The sequence below is a fragment of the Delphinus delphis genome, chromosome 18 (genome assembly GCF_949987515.2).
Source record: "Delphinus delphis chromosome 18, mDelDel1.2, whole genome shotgun sequence".
In the NCBI taxonomy this organism is placed as follows: Eukaryota; Metazoa; Chordata; class Mammalia; order Artiodactyla; family Delphinidae; genus Delphinus; species Delphinus delphis.
The window spans coordinates 13202404-13229213 of NC_082700.1; the positions used below are offsets into that span (position 1 = coordinate 13202404).

Genomic DNA, 26810 nt, shown 5'->3' on the forward strand with positions numbered 1-26810 from the left:
AAATATATTTATTTACCTTTTTTTAATCAATCATATTTATTTCAAATATTTTCCATGTTTTAGGTTTTATGCAAATTTTTATTATGAAGATTGTTAATGTTATTTTCACCTCAACAAATTTATCAGTCTTTCTTTCCCCTAATATTGCTCTGTGTAGCCCAGACATTCATTCATGAAAATAGGTCACCAATCTTTGAGAATGAAAGCCATGTGTATAGGGTTTTGTATAAGCTAAATATCTGCTTTACTTTTAAGCTGAGATAGTCTTGTCCACATGAAAACCCCTAACCCTTGCTAAAGAGATTTAGTATTTGCATCATATTTAAATTAATTATAATGCTATTTATTTAACCCATATGGAATTCAGTTATTTGATATTTATTTATCCCGTGATAGATTTTAAAACTTTAAAATATTATTGTGATGATTGTGCAAATTTCAATTAAAAATACACTGTAATTTACTTAATCACCTCCATTTTGAATACATGAAAGAGTGGTTAAATATGAATACCCTTTTCTTTGGTTTTGCTTTTGCTAAACGTCGCTAAGTTGCTTTTCCAAAAGGATTTAGTTCCAACAAAAATAAAGGGTGCTAGTTTCACTATATAGATGAGGCATAAAATTCAGAAGATTGCATAATTGCCTTATTGTCCTTTGTTGATTTATCAGTCAGCATTAAATAGAATTATTTTTATTAATTTTTGTCTTATGTTTTATGAATTCCTTTCTCAATTTTTGATTTTATGATTTTACTTTAAACACACAAAGGAACACACACTGTTAAATTATTATAGAGCTAATTTTGAAATAAAACAGATCTTTCAGAGGTTAAAAATCACACCAAGGTAAACCTTCATTTTTTCTGTTTTATATTTTTCTTCATAGATTTGTTTAAACTGTGCTGCACATGATTAATGTAGATTTACATGAATGAATAAAAGTTGATATAATTATGTCAAGTCCTGTGACTTGAGGTTCCAATCAAGGCTCCATGGAGTAAGAGATCTTATCTTATGTTAAATTTAAACAAATATTATCAAGCTTGCCTGTAATTTTCAAGTGCCCTGAGACTCTTAGGACGATAGGAAATATAGCACTAGATTTTGTCTGCCAAATTGAATGGAGCATGTGTGGCAGGAATGTAGGGACAAAAGACATGAATCCTCACATCTTAATCCACTCTGATTGAAGAACACTCAAAATATGGGGAATGTGGAAGTATAGGAACAAGGTCTCATCAATCCAGTACAGCAAAGTCCCATTGCATGTTGTTGTTAGTACTTCAATTTCTTTAAAACATCTAGACTTCAAGTGGAAAACTCACTCTAAGAGCTTTTATCTGTCACAGCACCTATTAAACAGAGAAGATATAAGAAGAATTTCATATGGATGCTTTTCTGGCAGTGAGACATGCAGCAGAATTACATCAATAGTGTATCCTAATGGAAAAACATGCTGATCCCAAAGGCTGTGAATGAGGAGATGCAAATTGAAAATATGGAACTAGTAGTTGAGGCTAAGAAGATATTAGAGGCTACAAGTTAGTAAGGCTGTGCTGGGTAGTATTCTGAATGTCTGGCTATTATGAAGTGGGTGTGAGGTTGGATCGGTTACCTTGAAAGGAGCAGAGGAGATAAAGCTGAGTTGTCAGGTGACCTTGGCTCATCCACTGTCTATCAGTGTGGCCTCCAGCACATCATTCACCAGCTTCACTTTCAGCGATAACAGCATTGCCTGTTTACCCACAGGATCAAGCCACCTTAATATGATGAAAGAACTTTGACAGAGTTGGAGTGATTCATAAATGTAAGGAGGAGAAAGTACCCTTTACTTTTATGATATTAAAAATGAAAACAGACAATTATTACAATTGTGGCTTTTTTTCTATTAATAATGGGAAATCAAATTTAAGAATACTAAATAAAATTTTAGATTTCATTTATGAACCCTAAAAGAATGGGCCTGTTGAATGGGTATAAGATTCCTAAATTTTATATCCCTTTCATTAATTACTATAATGGTAACAACTCTGTATTTATGCCTAACCTGGCCATAGCTTTAATAACTTCTTTCTCGTTCACTACCTTTTCCTGTTGTGATGTGCAGGTGCATTACGATCTTTTTTTTTTTTTTTTTGGCGGTACGCGGGCCTCTCACTGTTGTGGCCTCTCCCGTTGCGGAGCACAGGCTCCGGACGCGCAGGCTCAGCGGCCATGGCTCACGGGCCCAGCCGCTCCGCGGCATGTGGGATCTTCCCAGACCGAGGCACGAACCCGCATCCCCTGCATCGGCAGGCGGACTCTCAACCACTGCGCCACCAGGGAGGCCCCACATTACAATCTTTAAGACAAGCATTGACTTTTTCCTATTACAAAAGCTATATACCCTTATTGCCTAAAGATTTTTAAAATATCAAAAGTACAAAAGGAAAAGCAAAATTCCCCGTAAATCCCACTACCCAGAGATATACATTGTCTTTCTCTCACCCAGATATACATGCTTTCTCTTTCTCTCTCTCTCTCTCAATATCTACAAAATTGGTAGCGTGCTTTATATTTTTCTACCAGTTGCAGGCTTTTATGGAAATACTGCAGTTACTTCAAGGAAGTCTGCATGCTCCACGTGGAACTTTAACTTTTTAAGATGAGGTGAGGCTTCTCAGAACGCCATACTTCACTTACCATCATAACACAGCATCGTAGTGAAATAGAGACCCAACTTCAAGAACCATATATTCCCAGAACAGTTTATAATGGAGGTATTAATAATTTTGTTTTCATTCTGAGTATGATCTAAATCAGAAGTGCTACCTTCACTAGTGACTATAAGCTCCTTGACGTTTGATTTTATCTTTCCAGATTGTTCCTTGCCTGCTTTATTTTCATGAGTGATGATGGGGGGTTTTTAATCTGTCATGTTCATCCATCTATTCAGCAAACTGTTACTTAACACCTAGAATGTGTGTAGTATTATGTAGCCAGGAGAAGAAAAGAGGACTAAAATTTTATTTGGTGTGAAGAGTAAAATCTGCCTAAGGAATAGGCTGGCATTCATAAGTTTGAGAAGAAAATGAACTACAAAGACCATCACAGTATAACAGGGTGAAAAAGATTTTGTTTCTTAAAGACCCAAAATACAACAACCACGGCTAATTAAAGTTTTTACATTTATATATTAGTAATCACATGAGGGAAAAATTAAAGGTAAAAAGGCTTCATTAAGAAGAATGAAATAATGCCATTTGCAGCAGCATGGATGGACTTGGCGATTATCATGTTAAGTGAAGTAAGTCAGACAGAGGAAGACAAATATCATATGGTACCGCTTATATGCAGAATCTTAAAAAAATGATACAAATGAACTCACTTACAAAACAGAAACAGACTCACAGACTTAGAGAACTTACTTAATGAATACCGGGGGGTGGGGGGAAGGAGGGGGGAGGGATAGATTGGGAGTTTGGGATTGACTTGTACACACTGCTATATTTAAAATAGATAACCAACAAGGACGTACTGTGTAGCACAGGGACCTCTACTCAATATTCTGTAATAACCTAAATGGGGAAAGAATTTGAAAAAGAATAGATTTGTATAACTGAATCACTTTGCTATACACCTGAAACTAACACAACACTGTTAACCAAGTATACTCCAATATAAAATAAAAATTTTAAAAAAAGAAGAAAAAGAAGAATTAGGAAGTTAATGCAAATGAGGATAATAGTATGATCCATCACTGTAACACAGTGTGTTATGTTGGTAAGTATCAAAGAAAGGCAAGGACACAAAAACAGTCTTTCAGGATAAAAACGTAGCTCTGAAACTAAGGAGGACTACGGAAATAACTTGCTTCACAAAACTTCTCTTCTGAGATTGCATAAAAATAACTGAACTAATGCTTGGAAAAATTCGAGGATATGACAGTGTGAAACTAATGAAAAAAGACAGGTGCTAAGTCATGTCAGCCCCATAGCTGGACTTTCTCGGCAAAAGTAAAGTGATAGGCACTTAGTCCTCTGAATGGAATGATGGCTTTCCTCCGTCCACAGATAAGGAAAATATTACCTAGATTTTTGACTGGGGGCTGAGAAATACACATGTGAAGGGAAAGAATCATGTTTTTTTTTTCTTTCCTCCATTGAGTTTCTTTAGCTGTGAACTTGAATCTTGAGCTACAACAATGAAAGACTTCAGCAATTTACAAGTTGTGTAGCAACCAGCTAAGAGACTTCTTAACCTCCACTTTAGTGTGTCAAAAATATTTACCAGGATAGGTGGAGTGGCAACATGCTACTAGAAGAAGAAAACTTTGGGGATTAATTCCTTATCTCTCATGCCTCAGATAAAATATTCAGAAAAAGCTAAGTCCCAGGGAAAATCAAAACAGACTCTGACTACAGCACTAGTTATAGAATGAAAAATGACTTTCGCCGGCTGTTGACTTTTTGGATCAGATTTGTAAAGAATGGAATGTATCAGCATTATAGTGATCCCAAGATATTATTTTTGTCATTTTGCTATAGAATTAAGTAAAGAAGAAATCCAAAGAAGTATATCATGGTGGTTCATAAATTTTTGTTTACCTTTTCTTGGTAATATTTCATCTGAATTAGGTGACCTGTAAAAGATGCATTTGTACCAGGTAAAAATGGATAAATTTCATGGAAACTCGTGATGTTTATGGTGCCTTACAAAACCTCTGCTAATATGGTGGTGTGCGAAACTGTAATCTAATGAAATTAAAGGAAAATAATATAAAGTGGATGACTATTATTTCTGAGTTCATGCCAGATGTTTAAACTAATACTAATGTATTTTAAAAGGCCTCAAATATTCACCAGGTGGCAGTCTTTTCCTTAAGTGTGGTTAAAACAAATGATCTGCTTTACCTCATCTTTATTAAAAGAAATGTGACTTAGGGCAGGAGATGTTTTGCTTTTTTTCTCATAATGTTGCATTGAAATGACCTGTTTCTTCTGAACACATACTCCCTAGATTATCCTTAAGGGAACCTGTTTATTCTTCCTTGAGATCATCTCTGATCATCCTCTTTTATCATGATTTTTCTTTTTCTTTCTCTGTATTCAGAATGAAACTACATTGTATCAGATGATTAACAACATGTTTAGATTATATGTATTTAGACTTCACTGTAGTCTTAGAAACCTGGTCAATTTCCACTCTCCTAACTTCTCCACATGTCTGAGGTCACAGACAAGCTTCCTGGCTCCATCCAACCACTCATCGATTCACAATCCTCCTGACCATTATGCAGATATTTGGGAAGCCTTGCCTTTGAGATTTCATCACCAGAATTCAGCAAGTTTGCCTTCTGTGGCCTGCATCAGTGTATTTGAAATCTAATCACGACAACTTAGAATCGTGATGCAAATGTCAATCTTTAGACATTGATCAAATTAGCATAGTTGGTTCTGAAATGAATGAATGATGATAATGATAACAATAACAACAACACGAAATCAAATGTAAATACACTAGGCGTTCACTTTACATGAAGTATTTCAAATTTCTAATTCTCATCAGAACTGTGAGAAATAGCCATTACCGTTTTCCGTTTTGAGTTAAATAATCACCACTGGGTCATGCAGATAGTAAGGGGTGGAGCTAAGACTTGGATTCCTATCTGTCTGATTCCAAACCTAATCTTTTTCCACCAGGAAACATTTCCTGTTACCCAAAACTAAACCTTGAAACATTTATTTATATCTGTATTCTTTCCTTGTGCTACAAAATGTTTAAGGCTGGAATTAAAGTAATGTTTATGGTAAATATTTCTATTTGATTCTAGGCAAAAAAAAGTGAATTTTAATCTTGGCTCAAGAATGAATAATCTCAGTAGTCTTTGGCAAGTTTCCTGAACTTCTCTAAATTTCACTTTCTTCATATCTCTAAGGTAATGGTTCCAGGAGTCTGTGTGTGTGTGTGTGTGTGTGTGTGTGTTTGTGTGTGTGTGTGTGTGTTTGTGGGGGGGTGGAGTAGCGAAGCAGGAGGAGGGGGGAAGGGGGAGAGGGATGTAGGGTCAGTATGATATCAAACTGCTCTCTGATTTCACAAAGTTAAACTTGAGGTTTTGCTTTTAAGTTGAGAGAACCAGGCAGTGTAGACTTGGGTTAAGGAGAACATGGTATAGTAACGTAAAAGTCATCCAAAATAGGTGCTAGAACATATGATTTAATGAACACCACCTGCAAGTCAAACATTAAGTTTAGGCTGAAAAGCACTAAATAGAATATACTTGAAATGTCTTTCCTAAAGCTGGTAATTTAAGGCTCGACCAAAATAATCAAAGGCCCCTCAGATGTTAAAAAAGATTAATGGGCTCTGATACTCTAGGATAAAGTATGCAAGAGAAGTATGTTTAGCAACATTTAATATATATTTAATTTACCAAATAAATTTTTTTTAATTTTAAGCATTTCACTGCTAAAGCTAATAGTTATATGTGTGCAAAGCAAATATATTTCATACTGATTCCATTTAGGGTGAAGTGTATGCTTTATATATATTATTCTGTACAAAAATTCTTCTCATAGGTCAACATATTACACTTTCCCAAATCTACTGAATATTTTTTATACACTTGTATCATTTCACAGAAATATGATGGTACTGGTCTCTTTCTTCTTTTACTGATGTTAAGTTTCTTGAATTTTTGTGTCTTGTATAATCTAACATGGATAATTCTTAGACATTAAGCACTAGTCCCCTATTCCCACAAAAATATTTATGTAAATACAAATGGAAAATCAATATAGTATAAAAAGCAAAATGGATGAGTATACATTTTATATATTGTTACTTTTATTTATCTTGAAGTTGCAATTGATTGCTAGATTAGATTCCTTGAGGTCAAGTCTACTATGTGATCATATTTGAACACTATCTTGGTCACAGTAGGCAACCAAGGAAATGTTAAAGATAGTAGAATAAAGAGAAGAAATGAGAAAACACATGATTCCTTTACTGACGATTTGTTCACCCAAACCATTCTTTAGGAGACTTCTGTCTCTTCATCTTGAGTTGTTCTCTTTGCTGCTCTGCTCCAGTGGACTTGAAGGAGCAGAAGCCAGTGATTCTATACTAAGAATAACATAGTGATTCTAAATTTGCTGGGTCTGTCAATGTGGATGATGACATAAATAACCAGTTTCTCCAAGACAAATGCGCCTGTCCCTAAATATACATAAAGATATGTATATAGATAGAGACACGTATTCTTCTCTGATTTAAAAATAATATATGTTCATTGTAGAGATTTTAGGAAGGACAGAAAGCACAAGAAAGAAAAGCATGCACTTTATCCCGATACCCAGGTCACTAATGGTAACATTTTACCATACATTTGTGACAGGCCTCCAATGGCGTCTAATGACCTTCACCTCCTGGTATTCATGCCCTTCCATACTGAATCAGGCTGATCGGTGTGAGCATGAAAATCATTTGAAAGTGAAAAAAAAGAGAATAATATAGTGATTCGATATTGCCTGTGCTTGGCACAGATAGTAAACACTGTATGTGTGTTTGTCCCAGATAACCTTTAGAATCTCTTCCAAACCTAAGAAACTACCTATGATTTTAAGAAAAGCAGCTCGATTTTCCATTATTTTTATTATGAAGGGGGGTGTGTGCTTGCACAAGCCTGTGTGCGTGCATACGTGTGTGTGTGGACATATTTGTGTGTATCTGTGTGTGCATATGCGTATGTGTGTCCCTCGGTGTCGGTAGGGGATCGGTTCCAGGGCCCCTGCCCTGGATTCCAAAATCCAAGGATGCTCAAGTCCGTTACATAAAATGGCAGAGTATTTGCATATAACCTATGCATATCCTCCTATATACTTTAAATCATCTCTAGATGACTTTTAATACCTAATATAATGTAAATGCTATGTAAATGGTTGTAAATACAATGTAAATTCTATGTAAATAGTTGCCAGTGCAAGGCCAAATTAAGTTTTGCTTTTGGGAACTTTCTGGAATTTGTGGGGGGGAATATTTTCCATCTGCCATTGGATAAATCCAAGGATGTTGCAGAACCCACAGATATGGAGGGTGTACACACACACACACACACACACACACACACACACACACACACACATACACTTGTTGGTATTGTGAGGTTGACAAAGTAGAGGAAAGTGATACATATTTACATACTTTCAACATAACATTCTAAGAGGTGTGAAGAGGTGCACAGGATATGATGGTCGCAAAGAGAGATGTTTAATTTGATCAGGGCTTCATAACTGATCTCACACATAAATAGGAAAAGGATTTGTGTTGTCTGCAAAATAGTCTCCTCCAGTCTGGGAGGGTGGGTCTATCTCTGCAGAGTCTCAGCCGTCAGGTCCTCTCTGAGTTCCTCAACCTCTGTGTCAGACCCAACCACAGGACAATATTGAAATGCACATGGCTTGACCTGTAATCACCTCCCTCTTCCTAGCATTTTCTCAGTGTGCCACCAGCGTGTCCTTATCGCTGCCAATTGTTTCCTACAAGAATCTAGGAGAAATCGAGGGAATCAGATAACCAGTTTTGTTAAATGAGTCAGAGTAGCATTGGCATATATACACTACCAAATGTGAAATAGATAGCTAGTGGGAAGCAGCCGCATAGCACAGGAGATCACCTCGGTGCTTTGTGACCACCTAGAGGGGTGGGATGGGGAGGGTGGGAGGGAGGGAGACGCAAGAGGGAAGAGATATGGGAACATATGTGTATGTATAACTGATTCACTTTGTTATACAGGAGAAACTAACACACCATTGTAAAGCAATTATACTCCAATAAAGATGTTAAATAAAAAAATAAAATAAATAAAAATAAAGTTTCACATATCTGAAAAAAAAAAAATAAAGTACTAAAAGATTTGGTCAGTAGCCTCTGGCTGAAGGAATTTCAGGACGATCCCCGGGAGTCAAGGAGAGATCTTTCTGTGCTGCTCTAGGACCAAGTTTTATTCCTAGGAGGCGGCATGTTCTGAAGGGCTGAGAGTGCCAGACATCTCATGGCCAAAGTAACCAGGCAGTTTGACAAAGGAAGAGTAAAGTCCATGAAAACAGAGAAGCCTACACTCAAATCTCCCTTGGGCAAGTTATTCAATTTTTCTGAGCTTCAATTTCCTTACCTATAACAGTTCAGTGTAACTGGAAGGAATCCATTCAGTAAATGTGAAAATACATACCGGGCAGTCAAAAAAAACCAAGTTTGTTGTGTTCCCTACTCATGTACTCATGCATTACTCCTCATTTAAACCCTATTATTTAATAACGACTGCTTCAACAATTGTTGAAGATTCTAAAGCTGGTTTTAAGGTCAGCAAGTATGCAGTCTGCAATTGTTTGTAGAGTCCACATTGGTTGCTGGAGGGGAGAAAACAGTTTAAATCCTTAGTTAGTGATGGTGGCTTTGGGTAAGTCAACTTTTTATTTTTTTAATGGCTATAATAAAGAACTTATTACAAAAATTGTTATGAGGTTTAAATGAGATAACAATGTAGAATGGTCTTAAGAGAATGCCTGGCACACTATAATGCTCAATTATTATAAACAATTTTTATTACTATCCCTTGACCTACCACCACCATGGTAACATCTAATAGAAATTTACAATGCACCTCACCCTATTTACTTTTTCAAATTATGTATTGTTTTTGAGGAAAATTACAATATACTACTAGTTGAGGATTCTCTGATATTTTGGACAGTGGGAAATTCACATAGTATAAGGTCTGAATAAATGCATAATTATTTCTAATTTATACTTTATTCATCAAGATATTATTGTACTAAAAATTCACATTTTTACCTGACGGTACCAGTAGTGCTTAAAAATTCAGCCTGTAGCTCCAAATCAAACAAATCTATATACTTTTCCCTGGGAGAGTCCAGAAACTGAAAAGAAGTGTTGCAATTAGGTTACACATGTGACGCGGATGAAGATTGTTCAGACTTAAACCCACCCTACTCATCCATCATCATCTCATTTAAGGGAAGAGAGGTTATGCATCCATTTGGTAAATCTGTAATTATGAATTTCTCTTACCCTCCCAAAACTACCCACTCTTTCTGGGTGTGTTTGAGCATTCTCTGAGAAGGCTAGATTCTATAAATCAGCTCTTACATGCTCAAAATTCACAGTTTAGAATTACTGTCAAGTGTTTCTAATACCTGATTCAAACATTAGAGACTTGGAATACTGATATATCTAGACATTACTTGAACCAGAAAATTATTGCATAAAGAATAAATTGTGGTAATAAAAATGACAATATTCTTTCTTCCTAAATGCTTGAAAATTGGTTCTTGAAAAGACCATTTAAAATTCTACATTACTTCAATCCTCACTTTCTTGTGTTTCAGATATTAAAGCAATAAAAACTTTACTCACTTTATATCTAATCAGAGCAGAAATAAATATAATAGGTTGAAAGGACATTTTAAAAACAGTTTTGAGACATTCTAATGATAATATGTATTTTTTAAATTCCTAATTATATTAACACGTTATCTATTCAATGAATTACAATTGTTGAATGACATCATTTTTGATTAATTTTTAAATTATTACAATTAATGAAGTTCAATTGATATACTGCTTACTAAGACATCAAGTTATTATTTTTAGATTTAATCACAACATTTATAATGGATTGGGGGGTATTTAATAAAAATGACCCCTGAAAATCTTTTCACCAAAGCTCACATTTGAAAGGCTAGTTTCCATCTCTCTTATTCTAACATAAACTCACTCTTCACACCAGCAGTAACACTTCACAATGCATTTGCTTTGAGGAACTTTTAGCCTTTTCAATGCACATATGTATTTTTAATTAAATTGAATTGAATACGTACGTGTAAAATACTCAAATGACATCAAGGTGGAGGGATTTGCGTTTACTGAGGTCTTTTGATGTCAGTCACATTAGTGTGTTAACTATCCAATCTTTAAAACAACTTGGCAAGCAGGGACTCTCATCCCCCTCTTATTTATGAGAAAGTTGAGGCTCAAAAGGCTCAAATAATTTTCCTGAGATTATAAAATAGGATTTATAGCCACATCTTTCTCTCTCGACTCTTTTCACTATATCTCACTCCTTCCCTTCCCACAAACAGAGAATAAGGGCCCTGTCTTGTATTTTCTTATTGTGGCATGGAAATGCCTCAATGCATGGAGCTCTAATGCTTGAGATTGTTTTTTGTACTTTTTTTCACTTGAGTTTCAAAAGGAGCTAAAAGCTTTTTGCTCTTGTCGGTTCCAAACATATTTAATGATGATGATGATTACTTTTACTTTCATAATAAGTGTGATATGCTGAGAGAAAAGAACATGGTTCAGGAGAATTACTTGTCTATAATTTGCTGGTCTTCAAGAAGAAGAAAATGTCAGTGTGTATTATTTTATGAGTCAGAATGACCTGTTATCTTAATCCACTTCATCATATTAACAGTGTAACATAGTCTGTCTTTTAAAAATTCTTCCATTTAGGGCAGAATTATTCAGATCTCTCATGATTGCCAATTGCCAATTGACTAAAGGCAATCTAGGCTCTATGTTGTAATAGCATTTAAATTCCCTGCTGTGGAATAATAAGACTCAATTTAATTTTTAGACTTTCAAAGTACTTTTTAATAAAAATTACTTTATACTGATTTCTACTTTACATTATACAGATCATATTTGGGGATAATTTTCAGCTTTTTCATATCAATGGTGGATTTAGACAATATTATAAACATCTTTCCTACTGACATTTTACATCCAGATATAAAGAAAGTATAATTGATGATTTATCTAGCTATGTCTCACAATAGGATAAGTATTTTGGGGGGAGAACATTTTTAATACTTTACTATAATTCTCTCTTGCTCTTGCTTTTACTCGCATACTCTCTGAATTTTGATAGTAACCAAGATTATGGTTATTATACATTTATTTAGTTTCACTTACTGTCAATATCCAGGATGTAACAAAAGCAAATAGAAAGGGGTAACCTCAAGTGTTTAACTACTGAGGAAGCTGAAATGTTTTCATTCTGCAAGGGGCAGCTCCAAAGACTAGAACAGATGGGCTGTCTTAGCAGATACGACATTTAATAGGGACCATTTGAAGTTCATGGGACTGCAGAAAGTAAATTACTTGTTCTGAAGTCCAGTGAGGAAAATCAGATGAATGTAAGAGATAAAAGTAAACTTTATCTCTGCCCACTAGCCAGGGATATATTTATTAGCACCCATATCAACTAAAAACTGCCCTTTATTTTTAGTCAGCAAGGTATATATGTGTGTGTGTGTGTGTGTGTGTGTGTGTGTGTGTGTGTGTTTTGTTTTTGTTTTTGTGGTACGCAGGCCTCTCACTGCTGTGGCCTTTCACTGCTGTGGCCTCTCCCGTGGCGGAGCACAGGCTCCGGATGCGCAAGCTCAGCGGCCGTGGCTCACGGGTCCAGCCGCTCCGCGGCATGTGGGATCTTCCCGGACCGGGGCACAAACCTGTGTCCCCTGCATCGGCAGGCAGACTCTCAACCACCGCATCACCAGGGAAGCCCAGCAGGGTATATTTTGATTTGGATAGACATTTGCATTAACCTGCTAAAGCCAGTCTCCTATTTCACCCTTTGATTTCCTGATCACATAATAGGTACTGTTTCTAAAGTCACAAATTGCATTAGAACATCTACAGAAATTAGTTTTTAAATCCCCTATGTGCACTGAGATGGAAAGAAAAAGGGTAAACAGTTAAATTCTACTTTGCTCTCCCTGAACAGGTTTTCTATTTCCAGTGAGTGGATTTTTCAAATGAATATGAAGTCACACGTCAAAAAGGTAAATTGCCAGGGCTGGACTTCTTTCCAGTATTTATTGTATTATTCATATATCTGTTTGTCAATAGGAAGGCAGAGAATATGGCATAAAACAGTAATAACAGTATATTAAGTTATTACATGTCACCTTATAAAACACTTTTACAGAATTTTAACACCACCAGACATTAAGAAGCAAGTAAATTAATTCTATGATTCCAATTAAGAGCCAAGAAAACCAAGGCTCAGAATGATTTTCAGAGGCTTGTCCTGTTAGCAAGTGTGGAACAGGGCTAGAAGTCAGCATTTCTGTTACTCGACTCTGTTCTTCCCTGGCATTTCACAGCTTCTAATGACTTAGTATCTATTGAGCCACTAAATTATAAATGGCATCATAGTGTTCAAGACAGAGACACAGCCTAAATATGTACCTCTTTTAAATTTATATAACCCATATCTTAAATTAGCATTATTAACTAATCAGCTAGAGCCAGACAGTGTGGTGGTTATCTTCTGACTCTTGAGTTCCAGCACTGGTATTTCCTGGTTTTGTGATCTGGGACGTGTCACTTACACCTTTTTGTACCTTCATTTCCTCATCTATAAATGGGGAGAACAAAAGCACCAACCTTCACAGGATAATGTGAAGATTAAATGAGATAATGCAAAAAAAATTCTTATCACAATTATTGGCATGGTGACAAGCTCAATGAACGTTCATCATTCAGACCATCTCCAGGTTGGTTGCTAGCTATTAATTTATAGATTCTTTTGCTTAGGTTAAACCCTAAAGGCCACTGGGTCCATGGTTCCTTGCCCTCTTTTGTAAAATGAAGTGACTGGATTAGATGGTCTCCAAGATCCCTCAAAATTTTAAAATCTGGTACTCTTTTTAGCAGAATTTTCAACCCAAAAATTTCTTCAATTGAAATACTCTAGGATCTTAACTGTTGAACTGATAAGTAATGTTTAGCAAAGTATTTTTCCCAAAGAAGGGAAAATGTAATAAATATATTAGTGAAGTTGGGAAATTCTCATACATTAAATATCACTTACTCATTCATATTTAAGCTAATTATTTGAAATCTCCTTAAAGTAAGGTTAGCATGGTAGAGTCCAGCACACCTAACACAAGGTAGACAACTATAGGTATTCTGTAACTGTCAACATCTTCTAAGTCACTGGCTCTTAAAGTGTTGTCTCTAGACCGGAAGCATTAGTATTGAATATCACCTGGGTACTTGTCAGAAACACAAGTTCCAGTGACCCATTCCAGACCCGCTGTATCAGAGACTCTTGGGGTGGGATCCAGCAAACTATGTTTTAACAAGTCCTCCCAGAAATTTTGATGATACTGAAGACTTAGTACTACGGTCTGAGTGAAGAGTGAAAAAGAAAGTTCTTTTTCTGCTAAACATTTACCGAAGCAGCTAAAACTGAAATTGAATCTGGCCTTAGAAGATATCAAAGAGAAAGGTCTGCTAGAAATAATTACAAGTCAAGTAACCAATCAACTGACTGAGAAAAGGGGCAAAGAAGCCACTGTCGGTTATTCCCTGTAGAGAAATAAGGTACTAAGAAGGTTAAAGAAAAGTTTAATAAATCATCAGAGAGTATCAGAGTAATGATTCTAGCAAGAGAGCAGCCCCAGTAAGATGTTCCATCTTCCTGCCTAGTGTGGAGAACTACAGGTTCTCCATGCTGTCTACTACATGAAAGAAATAAAGTATTACTTTATATTTTTTACAGTAAAAATGAAAATAAAACATTAAGAACTGAAAACCCTGGTTTATGAAGAAGTACATTAAATAGGGAAGGAAATACTTAATGATCTATGCCCATCTATTTATCTGACAAAACCTAAATATTTTCATTAGATCCTGCACTGAGAAAAGTTTTTGACATACTAGCAATCATAATCATTTAAACAAGATATGATGGAAAGGATAGACAATCAATGTCAGGGTGATAGGAAGACAGGTGATTTTATGTGTTTCAATGTCTTCCCTATCATCTGTGTATCAATCCTAGACCCCTTTCTTAAGTCCAAAATTTCTAATTATCTCCTAGATGTTAATGTCAATAAATCGAAAACTGAGTATATCCAAGCAGGTCTCATAAACCCTACTTATAATCTCTATCTCAGTTAATGGAATTAACTTTCCCCAGTTATAAACCTTAAAACATAATATTTTGTATTTACCAAGTCCGGTCAATTTAATTTCATAATTACCCAAGGATTTATTTCTCTTTTATCTTTTCCGTGACCATCTTTATTCATATTCCCATGATATTCTTCCTGTTTCTCTTCACAACTAGACTCTAGAAAACAGGAATAATGTCTTCTCCCCAGTGCCAGGGCTAAGGCCTGACACAGTAAGCATATGCAAATTGTAAATTGTTCCCTGGTGAATGTACTGGAAGAGTAAACAGATTAATCTGAACTCCCAAGCCCCCATGATTTCAGGAGGCCATCACACATTGCATCTTTCTTCAGGAGAAAGAAATCAATTTGTGACAAATTTGTAAAAGAAGACTGTATTTCCTGATCCACATCTGTCACATTTTAAGTTCTAAGTAAGTGTTCTAATCCTCAGATTTGTATGGTTTTTTTTTATATTAGATCCTCTTCCTTGACTCATCTTAAGACAAGTTATGTTTATCTTGTCCTCTTGGATATTAGTGTTCTCAGGTTTTAACACTCGGCTTCAGTGACCTCAACAAAATTAATGGTAATGTGTTCCAGGGTCTTTGGGGGAAGCCCATGAGACTGGAAATTAGGCAAAAATAGTAAACACAAAATGGCTTTCAATGATCACAAGAATCATCTAAGGAATTACAATTTATGAGAGAAAAAATTCCTGTCAAGAATTTATTTGTTACCTACCAGACACTGGCTTATGGAAACTGTTATTCCAAACAAGGTTGGCCATACTTAGGAGATGCATTATCTATGTAGATCACAGATTAACAGCCAGGCTCTCATGGGGTTTGTCTGCCTTTCCTCCCCCCAACAAGCCCTGAGGACTTCTTTTATGGGCTATACTGTATACATTTCATGACCTAACAACCTCACTTTTATTGTACAAGATACCAGGCACTCTGAGGTAGACTGGAGTTGCTCTTTCCAAATTAGAAAGTTCAAACCAAAAGATGCAATGTTTTGTTGATTCTCAGTGCCTTCGCTGAAGAGGAATTCTAGAATGTGCAAATAGAAAAGGAAAATTCTTGGCTTACAAACTGATACAAGAGAAATCTTCCAGAAACACATGGCCTGGGATATTTCAGACTCCTGGCAGATTGCAAACCTTTACTGCCTTTTATTAATTATCAGGGTTCAGATCAAGTGCCTCTAAGAAGCCAGGACCCACTTGTCAGACTAGACTTTAGCTCAGAAGTTGAACATCTTCCAACAAACAATCTCATAATAGCAGATATCTTCTCCAGACACCAAATTACTTTGGCCAGCACAAATGTCATTTACTAAAGAGACACTGAAATGTTTGGTCACTCTTCTCTAGACAATAGAATTAAGAAGGTTATACAGTAATAAACAGAGAAAACACAATTGCAATTTTGTTCTGTTGACTTGTTGCAACCTCAAATGATCTAGGCCCACAGTCCCAACATCTGTCTTATGGTTGCCCTTATAGATATGAAACAACAGCGTGTACGATATAAGATCATTGTTATTAGGAAATGCAAATACTTTAGGGCTGTGATTGTGGAAGGAGTTTCAAAATCACGAGGGGCCTGGGAATGTAGAGCCTGAACTTACACAGATAAAAACACACTCTTACTCATTCCTGTCTACGTGTCCTGTGTTCCTCTAGTGGTGGAAAACTGCGATATAACATAACATATGCCTTCAGATATTACCATTACCTATCCACCTCTGTCAAGGTCAGTACAAGTTTGAAAGGATACATGAAAGAAGCAAATCCTTCCATCAGGAAAGTTTTACCAATATGATGGGAAGGTATCCCAAACAACTGGATATGAGAACAAAAAGCTAGTAAAGCAACAAGCAAAGAACTACTGTCATCGTGGAGTGTTGTTTTATCAAAGTTTGGGCTCAGGTAAGGGAAAGGGGTGCATGGTGGTGAGACATAAGAATGGGCCATACAACACAAACTTCCGGGGAGACTTTTTCAGGAGACACCCAGCCATGAAGTTCTTCTCCTAATTATGGTGGGGATTCTGATCAAAGTCCTCCAGTAAAGCAAAGAGAATAGTAGCTACAGCAGAGCTTGCTTTAAAGGAATGTAACATCTCTAAGAGTCCATCATTTGCAGAAATTGTTTGCGCCTTATCAAATAGAACAGAAATTGCTAGAGCTGTATAATAGCACACATTTTTATAAGATTTTACTTTAAAGGACAGATTTGAGCCAATGAAGTACATGCATTGTCTCTGCAATTAGTCAGTGAGACTTGATGCAGGGAAGTGAAGAGTTCAGTGTGAAAGGATAAAGGATCAGAGAGACGATTCAGATACAGGGCAGTAACAAAGGGAAGGATCTAGATGGACAAATGGGAAAAACAGAAAATAAGGAAAAAATAGATTCCTTATTCATTTATGTCAACGATTTCTCCACTTCCTTAGTGGTAAAAAAAAAAATAGGGAGATAGGAATAAAACCACATTGTATTTATAATTGTGTGCCATTTTGGTTTATTTTCTACCTGTGATGTTAAGATACAGCTACATTTTGCCATTAGTAAATTTGATATAGTTAAGCCTACAGTCAGAGTTCAGTTACTTTTTAGTAATCTTTTTTTTTTCCTGCTTTTAAAACATTTAAGTCTCAATTTAAAAGAATCTATTGGAGTTTGCTAAAGAACAATATCAGAATTATATGTACGACTCACTTCTGCAATAACATGCAGAATTCCAGAACAGGCAAGCAGGTTAAAAAGGAAACTAGCAAAAGAATTCAGCCTGTCACTGTAGAACGTCAGAAAATGACGCACGAGAGGAGAAACACCCACACGTACACAGTAGCCCCCCGAAAACATTATTGACCATTAGATAGAAACGTTTCCAATGTATGGGAAGCCACCACAGGCTACTTTGTTTTGCTTTGGTTCTCACTAACATCTGATTAGCCGGGGTAGGGGGTGCAGGGGGCGGTGACTTTTGGAGAGTATAAAATGTGTACTTAGCAGTGATTTTGTGTCATAATAGTTCTGATTTCAAGGCTAACATTTCTTAGTATTTGGGGAGAATATGACCATCCACAGAAACCTTCTGCAAGTAAAATAAACTAAAGCTAGTATTTTTGCACGTACCTGTTTTTCTCCACTGGGCTTCTTGTGGTTCAGTAACAGCTCTACAGCTCCGACAACTTCTTTCCTGATGGCGTGTAATAGAGCATCTCCAACATAGACGTTACAGCTTAAGAGTAGTTCTATGAGCTCCAAGTTCTCATTTTCGATTGCAATGAGGAGAGCAGTTCTTCCAAGTGGATCGACGCAATTAATATTGATTTTAAAATAAATCTCAGCTTCCTCTAGGGATTTCTTGACACTTGCATAATCTCCCTTTTCCACAGCGTTCAAGTAGGCTTTCTCGGAGGGTGAGAGCTCTGATTCTGCTCGGACTATCCTGAGAGGGATGCGGTCTCTGTAGGGGGCATTAACATTTCTTTTGTAATAGAACTGAGCCATGTTTCATGCCATGCTATTTCTTGGTCTCTGAAAGTGCAAACAAAAACCAACACACACAAGGATTAGTATTAGCACACTTTTGAATGATTACGCATCGCATTTAACAACTCACAATGAGGCCAATAACAACGATGAAACCGTAATTACTAAGTGAGAAGTTATGTTCCCTTTAAACAATGGAAATAGGCAATAATTATTCAGTTATCTAGAAACACAGGTTTCAAAGTTCTTACTTAAGAAGAAAGAGAGGCCAGTATTTGGCAAGTTACTTAAAAAGTGACGTCTGTCAGAGGCTGCACCTGTAATTTTTAAAAATTATTTACAAAATTTATCATAAATATATATTGTTTTTAACGGAGAACCTTGAAAGTCAAAGGCTGTATCTCTGGGGTCCCCAAACTGGACCAGGGATTTTCAAGAATGTCAGTCACTGTCAGTTTTGCTCATCATGGAGATGCTGTTGAGATTACGGAGTATCAATATCTGGGCAAAATGTTTTTCACTTTCATTTCTAGTTTTAATGTTTGTAAGAACTGACGTTAAAGTTACTGTGAGTTACTGATATTAATGTCAATAAAATATCATACTGAGCCCGATGAGCATAATTTTATTTTTTTCCTCTTGTAAGTAAATTCATTGAGGAAGAAAGAATGTGTACCAATGGTATTAATTATCAAGATGAGTCTAGGCAATTTAATTTCCAACAGCAGCATGTAGAAAAGGATTAAATATATGGTTTATTATGAAAATGCTATTTTCTTAATTCTCTTACCTCTGTATCATGAAACAATAAACCACAAGGCAGGAATACATTTATTGTAAAATGTAATATTATTTTGAAGTTACAGTAAATATACAGTTGAAGATGAGGAAATTATTTCAAATAAATAAGAGATTATCATCTTAAAATAGATTAATAAAAAGTCTGATGTCGCTAAAAGTTATACTGATTTGGTAATCATCTTAGAGGTACAAACTTACTGAAAAATGTATTCTGTTTTGAATATAATTTCTTTGCTGCTGTTAGGTCCTGATTCCATACTTACGGTCTGAACTATTTTATTATTCTACGTCATTTATATTCAACCCACGTTTATTTACATACATTCACTACATCAAATTAAAATGGGGTATTCTAAGTACCTGAACATGCATATTCATCTTAATTGATCTTTTTAGACCTAATCATTTTATAAGTAACTTAACCAGATTTGAATAATGCTTTAACTGTAGCTTGAACATGCATTGCATTAACAAATGTGATTATATTTAATGTCATGTTCTCAATTTGGCAAAGTATGCATTGTTTGTATGCTACCTCAACTTAACAGTAATTTCAGTTATCAAATAGTTAAGTTTTATTTTTTGATGTCCAGATTATGCATCATGAGTTCTCAAATATCTAGGTTCAGGATCTAATACACAAAACTGCAATTCCATAATTTCTTCCTTTCTGGCATATTTGATTCAGCACTTTATTAAGGCCTCTTCATAGACTAAGCAAAAAGTGGTAATCCAATAATCCAGAATATTTTTCTCAAATATTTCACATTTTGTTAGTCTTGGTGTTTTAAATGTATAATGACCAACTATACAGCATGATCTAAACTTATTTTTATAATTGCAGACAAAGTGTGTTATAAGTTCTTTAAATAGCAATATTACCTTTTCAGAGGAACATAAAAATTAATACTGGTGTTCAGATATATTAATTTTAGACATGCAAATTGCTTACTTGAAGCTTGACTATAATTTCAGTATTTAGACAATGCATTAACTGACTAGAATAACGGGAACAAAATTATATTATCAGACAACAAAGACAATTTAATAGTCCTCCAGTATAACCAAAACTTCAAAAATCAACATCATTATTATGTTACATTATCTCTTTTTAATTTTCTGATCCCAAATGGCCCATATATGCATCAGTGGTAACATTGAGATATTTGCCTTAGGAAGGCAACTGTCACCCGCTTCCCCAGCACAACTTTTCTATCCATGTCAGCATCCATGAAAGTGTGCGGGATCAAAGTTGTGGTTTTCACATGGCAATTTTATCCAGACTATAGTGTAAATCTTCATAATGATAATAACCACCATTTATATTCTATTTCAGCAGTATACATTCTCTATTACCTCACTTTGTCCTTACCCATGGCTCTTGGAAAAATACATTAATTTTCATTTTCTAGAGTTGAATCCAAGGTTTCCCACCAACAATATTTTTGCTTAAGACTAGTGTTTCATTGTAGCTTGCCCAAAATACAGGTTAAAATGAAAGTATGAACATACATACACATCCACAGTATCAGAAATTCATGTGAATTATGGCTCAGTCAGGATTAGGAATCAGCTTAGAGGATGGAAAAACTGTATTTCATTTTATTTCATTTACTTTGTTTTATTAATGATGGTATCATATAAAATGTTAGACAGCAAACAGCATTTGACTTCTCATTTTCAGAGTACAAGATGTTGGTGACAACGAAGGGATTGGAGCACAACATAGCAGATACTGGAGAATTTGTGCGAGAGGAGGGGACAGATAATGAGAAGTTAGACTTACTAAAATCTATTTCATTTAATCCAGATAACTACCATAAATGTAAACTACGTAAGTTTCAAAAAGAGTAATATGACATTGAGAGAAAGATATATTCTATTCAACGTTGTGTTTAAGATGTGAATTGGGCATGAGACTTTCCATTAGATAACCTGTCTCTCCATCTATAAAGTGAGGAGAAACAACAACGATGAAGGAATGGGTGAGGAGAATCAAAGAGTTAGTGCTGAGAAAGACCTTTTATCTGCTGTCCTCTTTTAACATCTTGAATTTGATAAAAAAAAAAAACACACACACAAGAATTCATGTTTGGGAGCCTACGTGGATTTGAAATATACTTAAAATGTAAATGCATAAAGTAAATAAAATTTACTTTATGTATTTATTTACTTTATGTACTTATTTACTTTATGTAAATACATAAAGTAAATAAAATTTAAATATTTACAGTGGAATAGTAAAACATAGAGAAAGAGAGAGAGAGGGGAAGAGAAAGAAGGTGGGGCAACTCTGATTGATGGCTAAAAACTTAAAGTCAGGAAGAGTATATAATTTTTCAGTACATCCACTTGTCCTTCTGGATTACCTGGTGCAGTGATACTAACAGAAGGACAAAAATCAAGTTTAACAATTGAAAACTGTGATACACGGATGTAATTGCAAGGAGAAGCTGCCGATAAAGCCGATGGCTCCTGAGCTGACACTCTTATCAGCAACAACGGAATTGCTACTGGATAGAACGTCTGCAAAAAAAACAGGGGTCTCACTGAAGCAAATATCTTGACCTCAAATGTGGAAATAAAAGCCTGTTTCTGACCCTGCACTTTCAGAATAAACTTTCTGGAGGAAAAAGATATTTTTTTCCCCATAAATTACAGAGGTGAACAAATCCTTTGATTTCAATGCCCCCTTTATGACACATAAGCCAGAAGCAATATGGCTGCTTCATCAAGTTATGTTTCAAAGACTTGGAAGAGCTATGGGATGAGATGAAGAAAAACTCAAATCCCGCGACGTGAATTCTCAATTAACCCAACATTTATTTTCCCTAAATATGTTTGGGACTTAAGAAACAAAACTGCGGGAGAGCTTCACCTTGACATCAATCCCAAGAGAAATTTTTAAAAAATTGTCCCTAGATATGAAAACCACAAACATCTAAACGACATGAAGATATGCAGGAAAACAAAAGTTCCAGATATTTATAGGGTCTGAAGGCATATTCCCTAAGGGATAAATTTAGCTGTGTGGTGCAAAGAACAGTGAACTTGAATTCCGAAGAACACAAAGGAAAGAAAATAGAAATCTCCACTCTTGAGTATGCATCATTAAAAGTAAAATAAAATTTCCCCAAACAACGTTGTTTTTTCTTTTCGCTTTTTATTCCCTAACTACCAAAAGATACATTTCATACACGTGTGATCTTATGACACAGTGAGAAATAAAGACTCTCATTTTTTGTTAGGAAACTATGGCACATATCTAAGTTGTATTTGTATTTTTTTCTGAAATCTGATATAAAATAACAATTTCTCAGATAACTTATTCACACTCAATCCAATTGGATTTTTTTCTTGCTATTGGTATAGTATATTATCTCAATAATCTTTGATATAATGCGTACTCCACCTAAAAGCATAATGCTCTCATTTTGGCTATCATTCCTAACTCCAGGCTTTTTCTTCATCATCTTTCACGTGGCTACACCAATATCCTTCTAATAATCTCACCGATGTTATCCTTTCATCCTCCCTGTTTAGTCTCCACAATGCCACGTGCCTAATATTTCTAAAATGTAAAGCTGATTCAATCACTCTCTCACTTTTAATCCTCAAATGACTGAGAACCGTTCACAGGAAAAACACTAACCTATTATGGAATACGGGACCTCCATGACCTGGCTTCTAAATGCCTTCTCAGATATATCTACCAAGGCAGTTCCTGGAAAACCTTATTTTACACTGACAAGAATCCCAAACCACTTGGCCACTACAGTTTTAAGCATTTCCTCACACTTTTCTTTACAAGAGGAAAATTGTTCCTCCCCTGAGTCTCTGGCAACTCTTGCCAAGTTTTAAAAACCTTCTGTGAAGTATCATAGCCTCTGAGGATTTTTCTTCTCCTCCTCTTAAGGCAGAGTTAATGGTCTTTTTTATGCATCTTCGTAAACCCTGTGGACCTCTTAGCTTTAGAACATTTTTTTTTTTTTACTGTATAAAAGATTGTGACTTATACAATATTGCATCCCCAATGCTAAGCAGGTAGTTAGTGCCCCAAATTTGTTGATGAATCAATGAATTAATGACTATACTTTCAGAGTCATTCCTCTGTCATTTTGGGTAAAGGAATAAAGTTAATAGGGTAAAATTGCTTCAGTCAGGTGCCCAAAAATGGTTTAGCACTTGTAGGCCTGTTGAAGGCAACAGTGCATAACCGGACATCCAGCCAACAGTCACGAAGCTACTGAATACGCCGGGAAAAATGCTTTCATTTTTTACCTAGTTTTCTTCTCTAACTATCTTACCCCCAAGGTTTTTTTCACCCATACAAAGAATTATAACTGTAACGTGTAAATCAACTCATCTATAGCTCTCAGCTCTGGAATACACTTCCTATCACTACTACCTAAATCATCAGAACGGCATAAGATTTTGGTCAGTTGGCTGATACTTCCAGGGAAAAGCGAGCACAGAGGAAAAAAGTACAAGACAGCCAAGGCTAGCAAAATGAATGTCTTATAATGGGAGAAACAGAGTTAATATACCTGTAAACAGGAGACTAAAATACGTGTATAAATATCTACAAAATTATAAAGAGAATATTAGAAAATCTGAGGAATAAGAAATCATCAAGGATAAGTAATTGGAGAGACTGGTAGAATAACCATGGAATGAATCAGTAAACGGAAAGTTCAGATCATGAAATTCTCCCAGTTAGGAAAAAGTAAAAGTGAAGAGAAAAAGAATGTATGTATAAGAGCCAAAATCTATAAAATAGCAATTGAATGAAGAGAAAATAAAATAATGGAGTGCAGGACATATTTTTAGTATTAATGACCAAGAATTTTCATAATTATAAACGATATAAGACCTCCCATGGAAAGAATCCATAGTACCACATAAGATATATAAGAATAACTCCTTCATAGATTAAAAAAAATTATAAAGGAAGAGAAAAAAATATCCCCTATGAGAATATCCCCTACCACGTACATCATAAGGAGTAGCTGTGACAACATTAGTTTTTGTTCTAGAAAAACTTTGCCCAGGGAAGATAAGACTGAAACCAATAAATAACTCAGGATTTCACTATTCCCATCAAGAAATTCCTGGTTTATCTGAGATAATATCCTGCTCACCTGGACAAACAGCTTCCTTATCAAACACTATACTTATCAAGACTCTCTCCAGAACCCTCACTTGGCCAAATCTACCAATCCTAAATTAGTATGTCACAAATATTGCCCAATATCAATCATTCTCCTATCTTGAAATATCCACCTTAAACTCCTTGTACCCAGGGCAGAAAACCCTACAGATATTCTCCCCAACTGTCCCCTTTGGTGGCACTACACAGCTGTATCAATGTGATGTTCTCCCTACTGCTGGGAGTTATAAAGAACTTATCCTTGCTTTACTGGAAAACTATGATAATGTTTTGGGAGTCTGATACATAAAAAGAATAAAGAATCAGATTAACATCAGACCTCTTAACAGCAAATTTGGAGGTTAGAATGTAATGAGGTTTTGACTGAAAAGTAGAAAAGGATAAACCCCCCCCAAACAGAATTTTGAATCTAGAATTTCATATTTATTAAAATTATTTAAATACAGGGAGGAATAAACTTAGTCTCATGCATACAGCCTCAGAAGACTGCTCACATGAAGACCATATTTGATCATAGGATGACACTACAATATACGGAAAGTATACATATAAAGAGAAAGATTTCTATGGTTTAAATAGTTGAGTTTTTGTCTGTTTTGCTCACTGATCTATGTACGAGGCTTAGAAAAGGGTCTAGTATGTAAAAAGTACACAATAAATATTTACTGAATGAATAAAGTATCTACTGAACATCTGTATGTCAAATGTGTATATTAAGCATTGGCAATACCCTGAAGCCGGGATCCTTGCACTCACGGAGCTTAGGATCCATTGGACAGGACCCACAAAAAATTAAAAAAGCAAAGGAACCCACAGCAAAATTACCGTTTTTAAGGGCTACAATGGAAACAAATGATGAGAAGGGGTGGAGAAAGATGGAGATCTACCTTAGGTAGGGGGCTCAGGGGTTACCTCTCTATGACATGAAAGATGACAAAAAGCCAGCTAAGTGAAATTAAAAAGTGCAGAGAAGACCATTATGTTAAAACGATCTGAAAGTGAGAAAACAGTGAAGCGGGAGGGGCAGGATGCATTCTAGGATGTAAAACAGGGACAGCATGTCTGGAGTGTTGTGAGCAAGGGAGAGAGTGGAAGAAATGGCTTCTGTAGCCAGGAAATGCAGTGCGAGGATCTGGGAATGTATTCAAAACATAATAAGCAATTCTTGAAGGGCTTTGAGCTGAGGACGTACATAATCCAATTTCTGTTTTTCTTTGTTTGTTTTGGGGCTTTTTTGGGCCGCACTGCACAGCATGTGGGATCTTAGTTCCCCGACCAGGGATGGAACATAGGCCCCCTGCAGTGAAAGTGTGCAGTCTTAACCACTGGACCACCAGGAAAGTCCCTCCAATTTCTGTTTTTAATGGTCATTTAGGCTGCTGATTGATTTGGAAATGCGTAAGAGTGAAAACTAAGACCATCTGCCAATAAACCAAGTGAATGCCGTCAAGAGTTTATATCACGAAGGAGGAAACATTAACCCTTAGGATTAAGAATGCAAGACCCAGACTCTGATGGTGGTATGTTTGTGGAGATTTAAATGTCTGCTCATATTTTATTGAGTTTATTAATATTTTATTAGTGCTCTGATTGAATATATTTCAAGTACTCTCATTCTAATCCTTACCCATATCCCTATTTTTTCATACCTTCATAGAATGTGAAGATTTTAAGGGATACATATATCATTTTATAACAAGAATGTGTGCACACATATTGCTGTTACTACATCAGAAACACTTTTACTTCTTTCATTGTGTCAAAGATGTCACTACTTGTGGACAGTGAAAGCATAAGTTGTCATAAAGGAAGCAATATTAAGAAGAAATGTGGGGGAAAAGCGATACATGTTGCAGATAAGCAGTTTACAAGATGAGACAAAAGAAAGACAAAATAACCTAATTTCAAAAATGAAATATTCAACAGCAAAATTTATTCAAAAGTCACCCAGAACAACCAGATCCTGCAGTCCATAGCTGACCTTTAATTTCTGACATTGTGTGTGGGCACGTGTGTGTATGTATGAATGGTAACTACGGTAATGGTGAGTCTTTTGAGAAAAACAAAAAGGAACAAATCTTGTAGTGATAGCAAAAGTAATATAAAAATACTTAAATTTGTATGCACATATGGAATATTTGATAAATATATGACGCCAAAATAAAAAAAAATACCCATTAGATTATTGCAGAGGTAAGGATACCATGTTAGATGTTATTGCTGTTGGTCGTGGTGGTGTGTGTGTGTGTGTGTGTGTGTGTGTGTGTGTGTGTGAGAGAGAGAGAGAGAGAGAGAGAGAGAGAGAGAGAGACACGGAGAAGTAATGGAACACATATTTCATAGTAGCGTATCAACCAAGAAGCAT

General features: G+C 35.7%; 1 protein-coding gene across 1 annotated transcript in view; it reads right to left on the reverse strand.

The window, feature by feature from the left end:
• The window catches only part of TRPC4 (transient receptor potential cation channel subfamily C member 4), a 160772-nt gene that overhangs the window by 98718 nt on the left and 35244 nt on the right, over nt 1-26810 (reverse strand). The window contains exon 2 of the mRNA XM_059996055.1: nt 18115-18519. Coding sequence (XP_059852038.1) covers nt 18115-18492 — 378 coding nt within the window. The 5' untranslated portion in view covers nt 18493-18519. The remainder of the gene's footprint in view (nt 1-18114; nt 18520-26810) is intronic.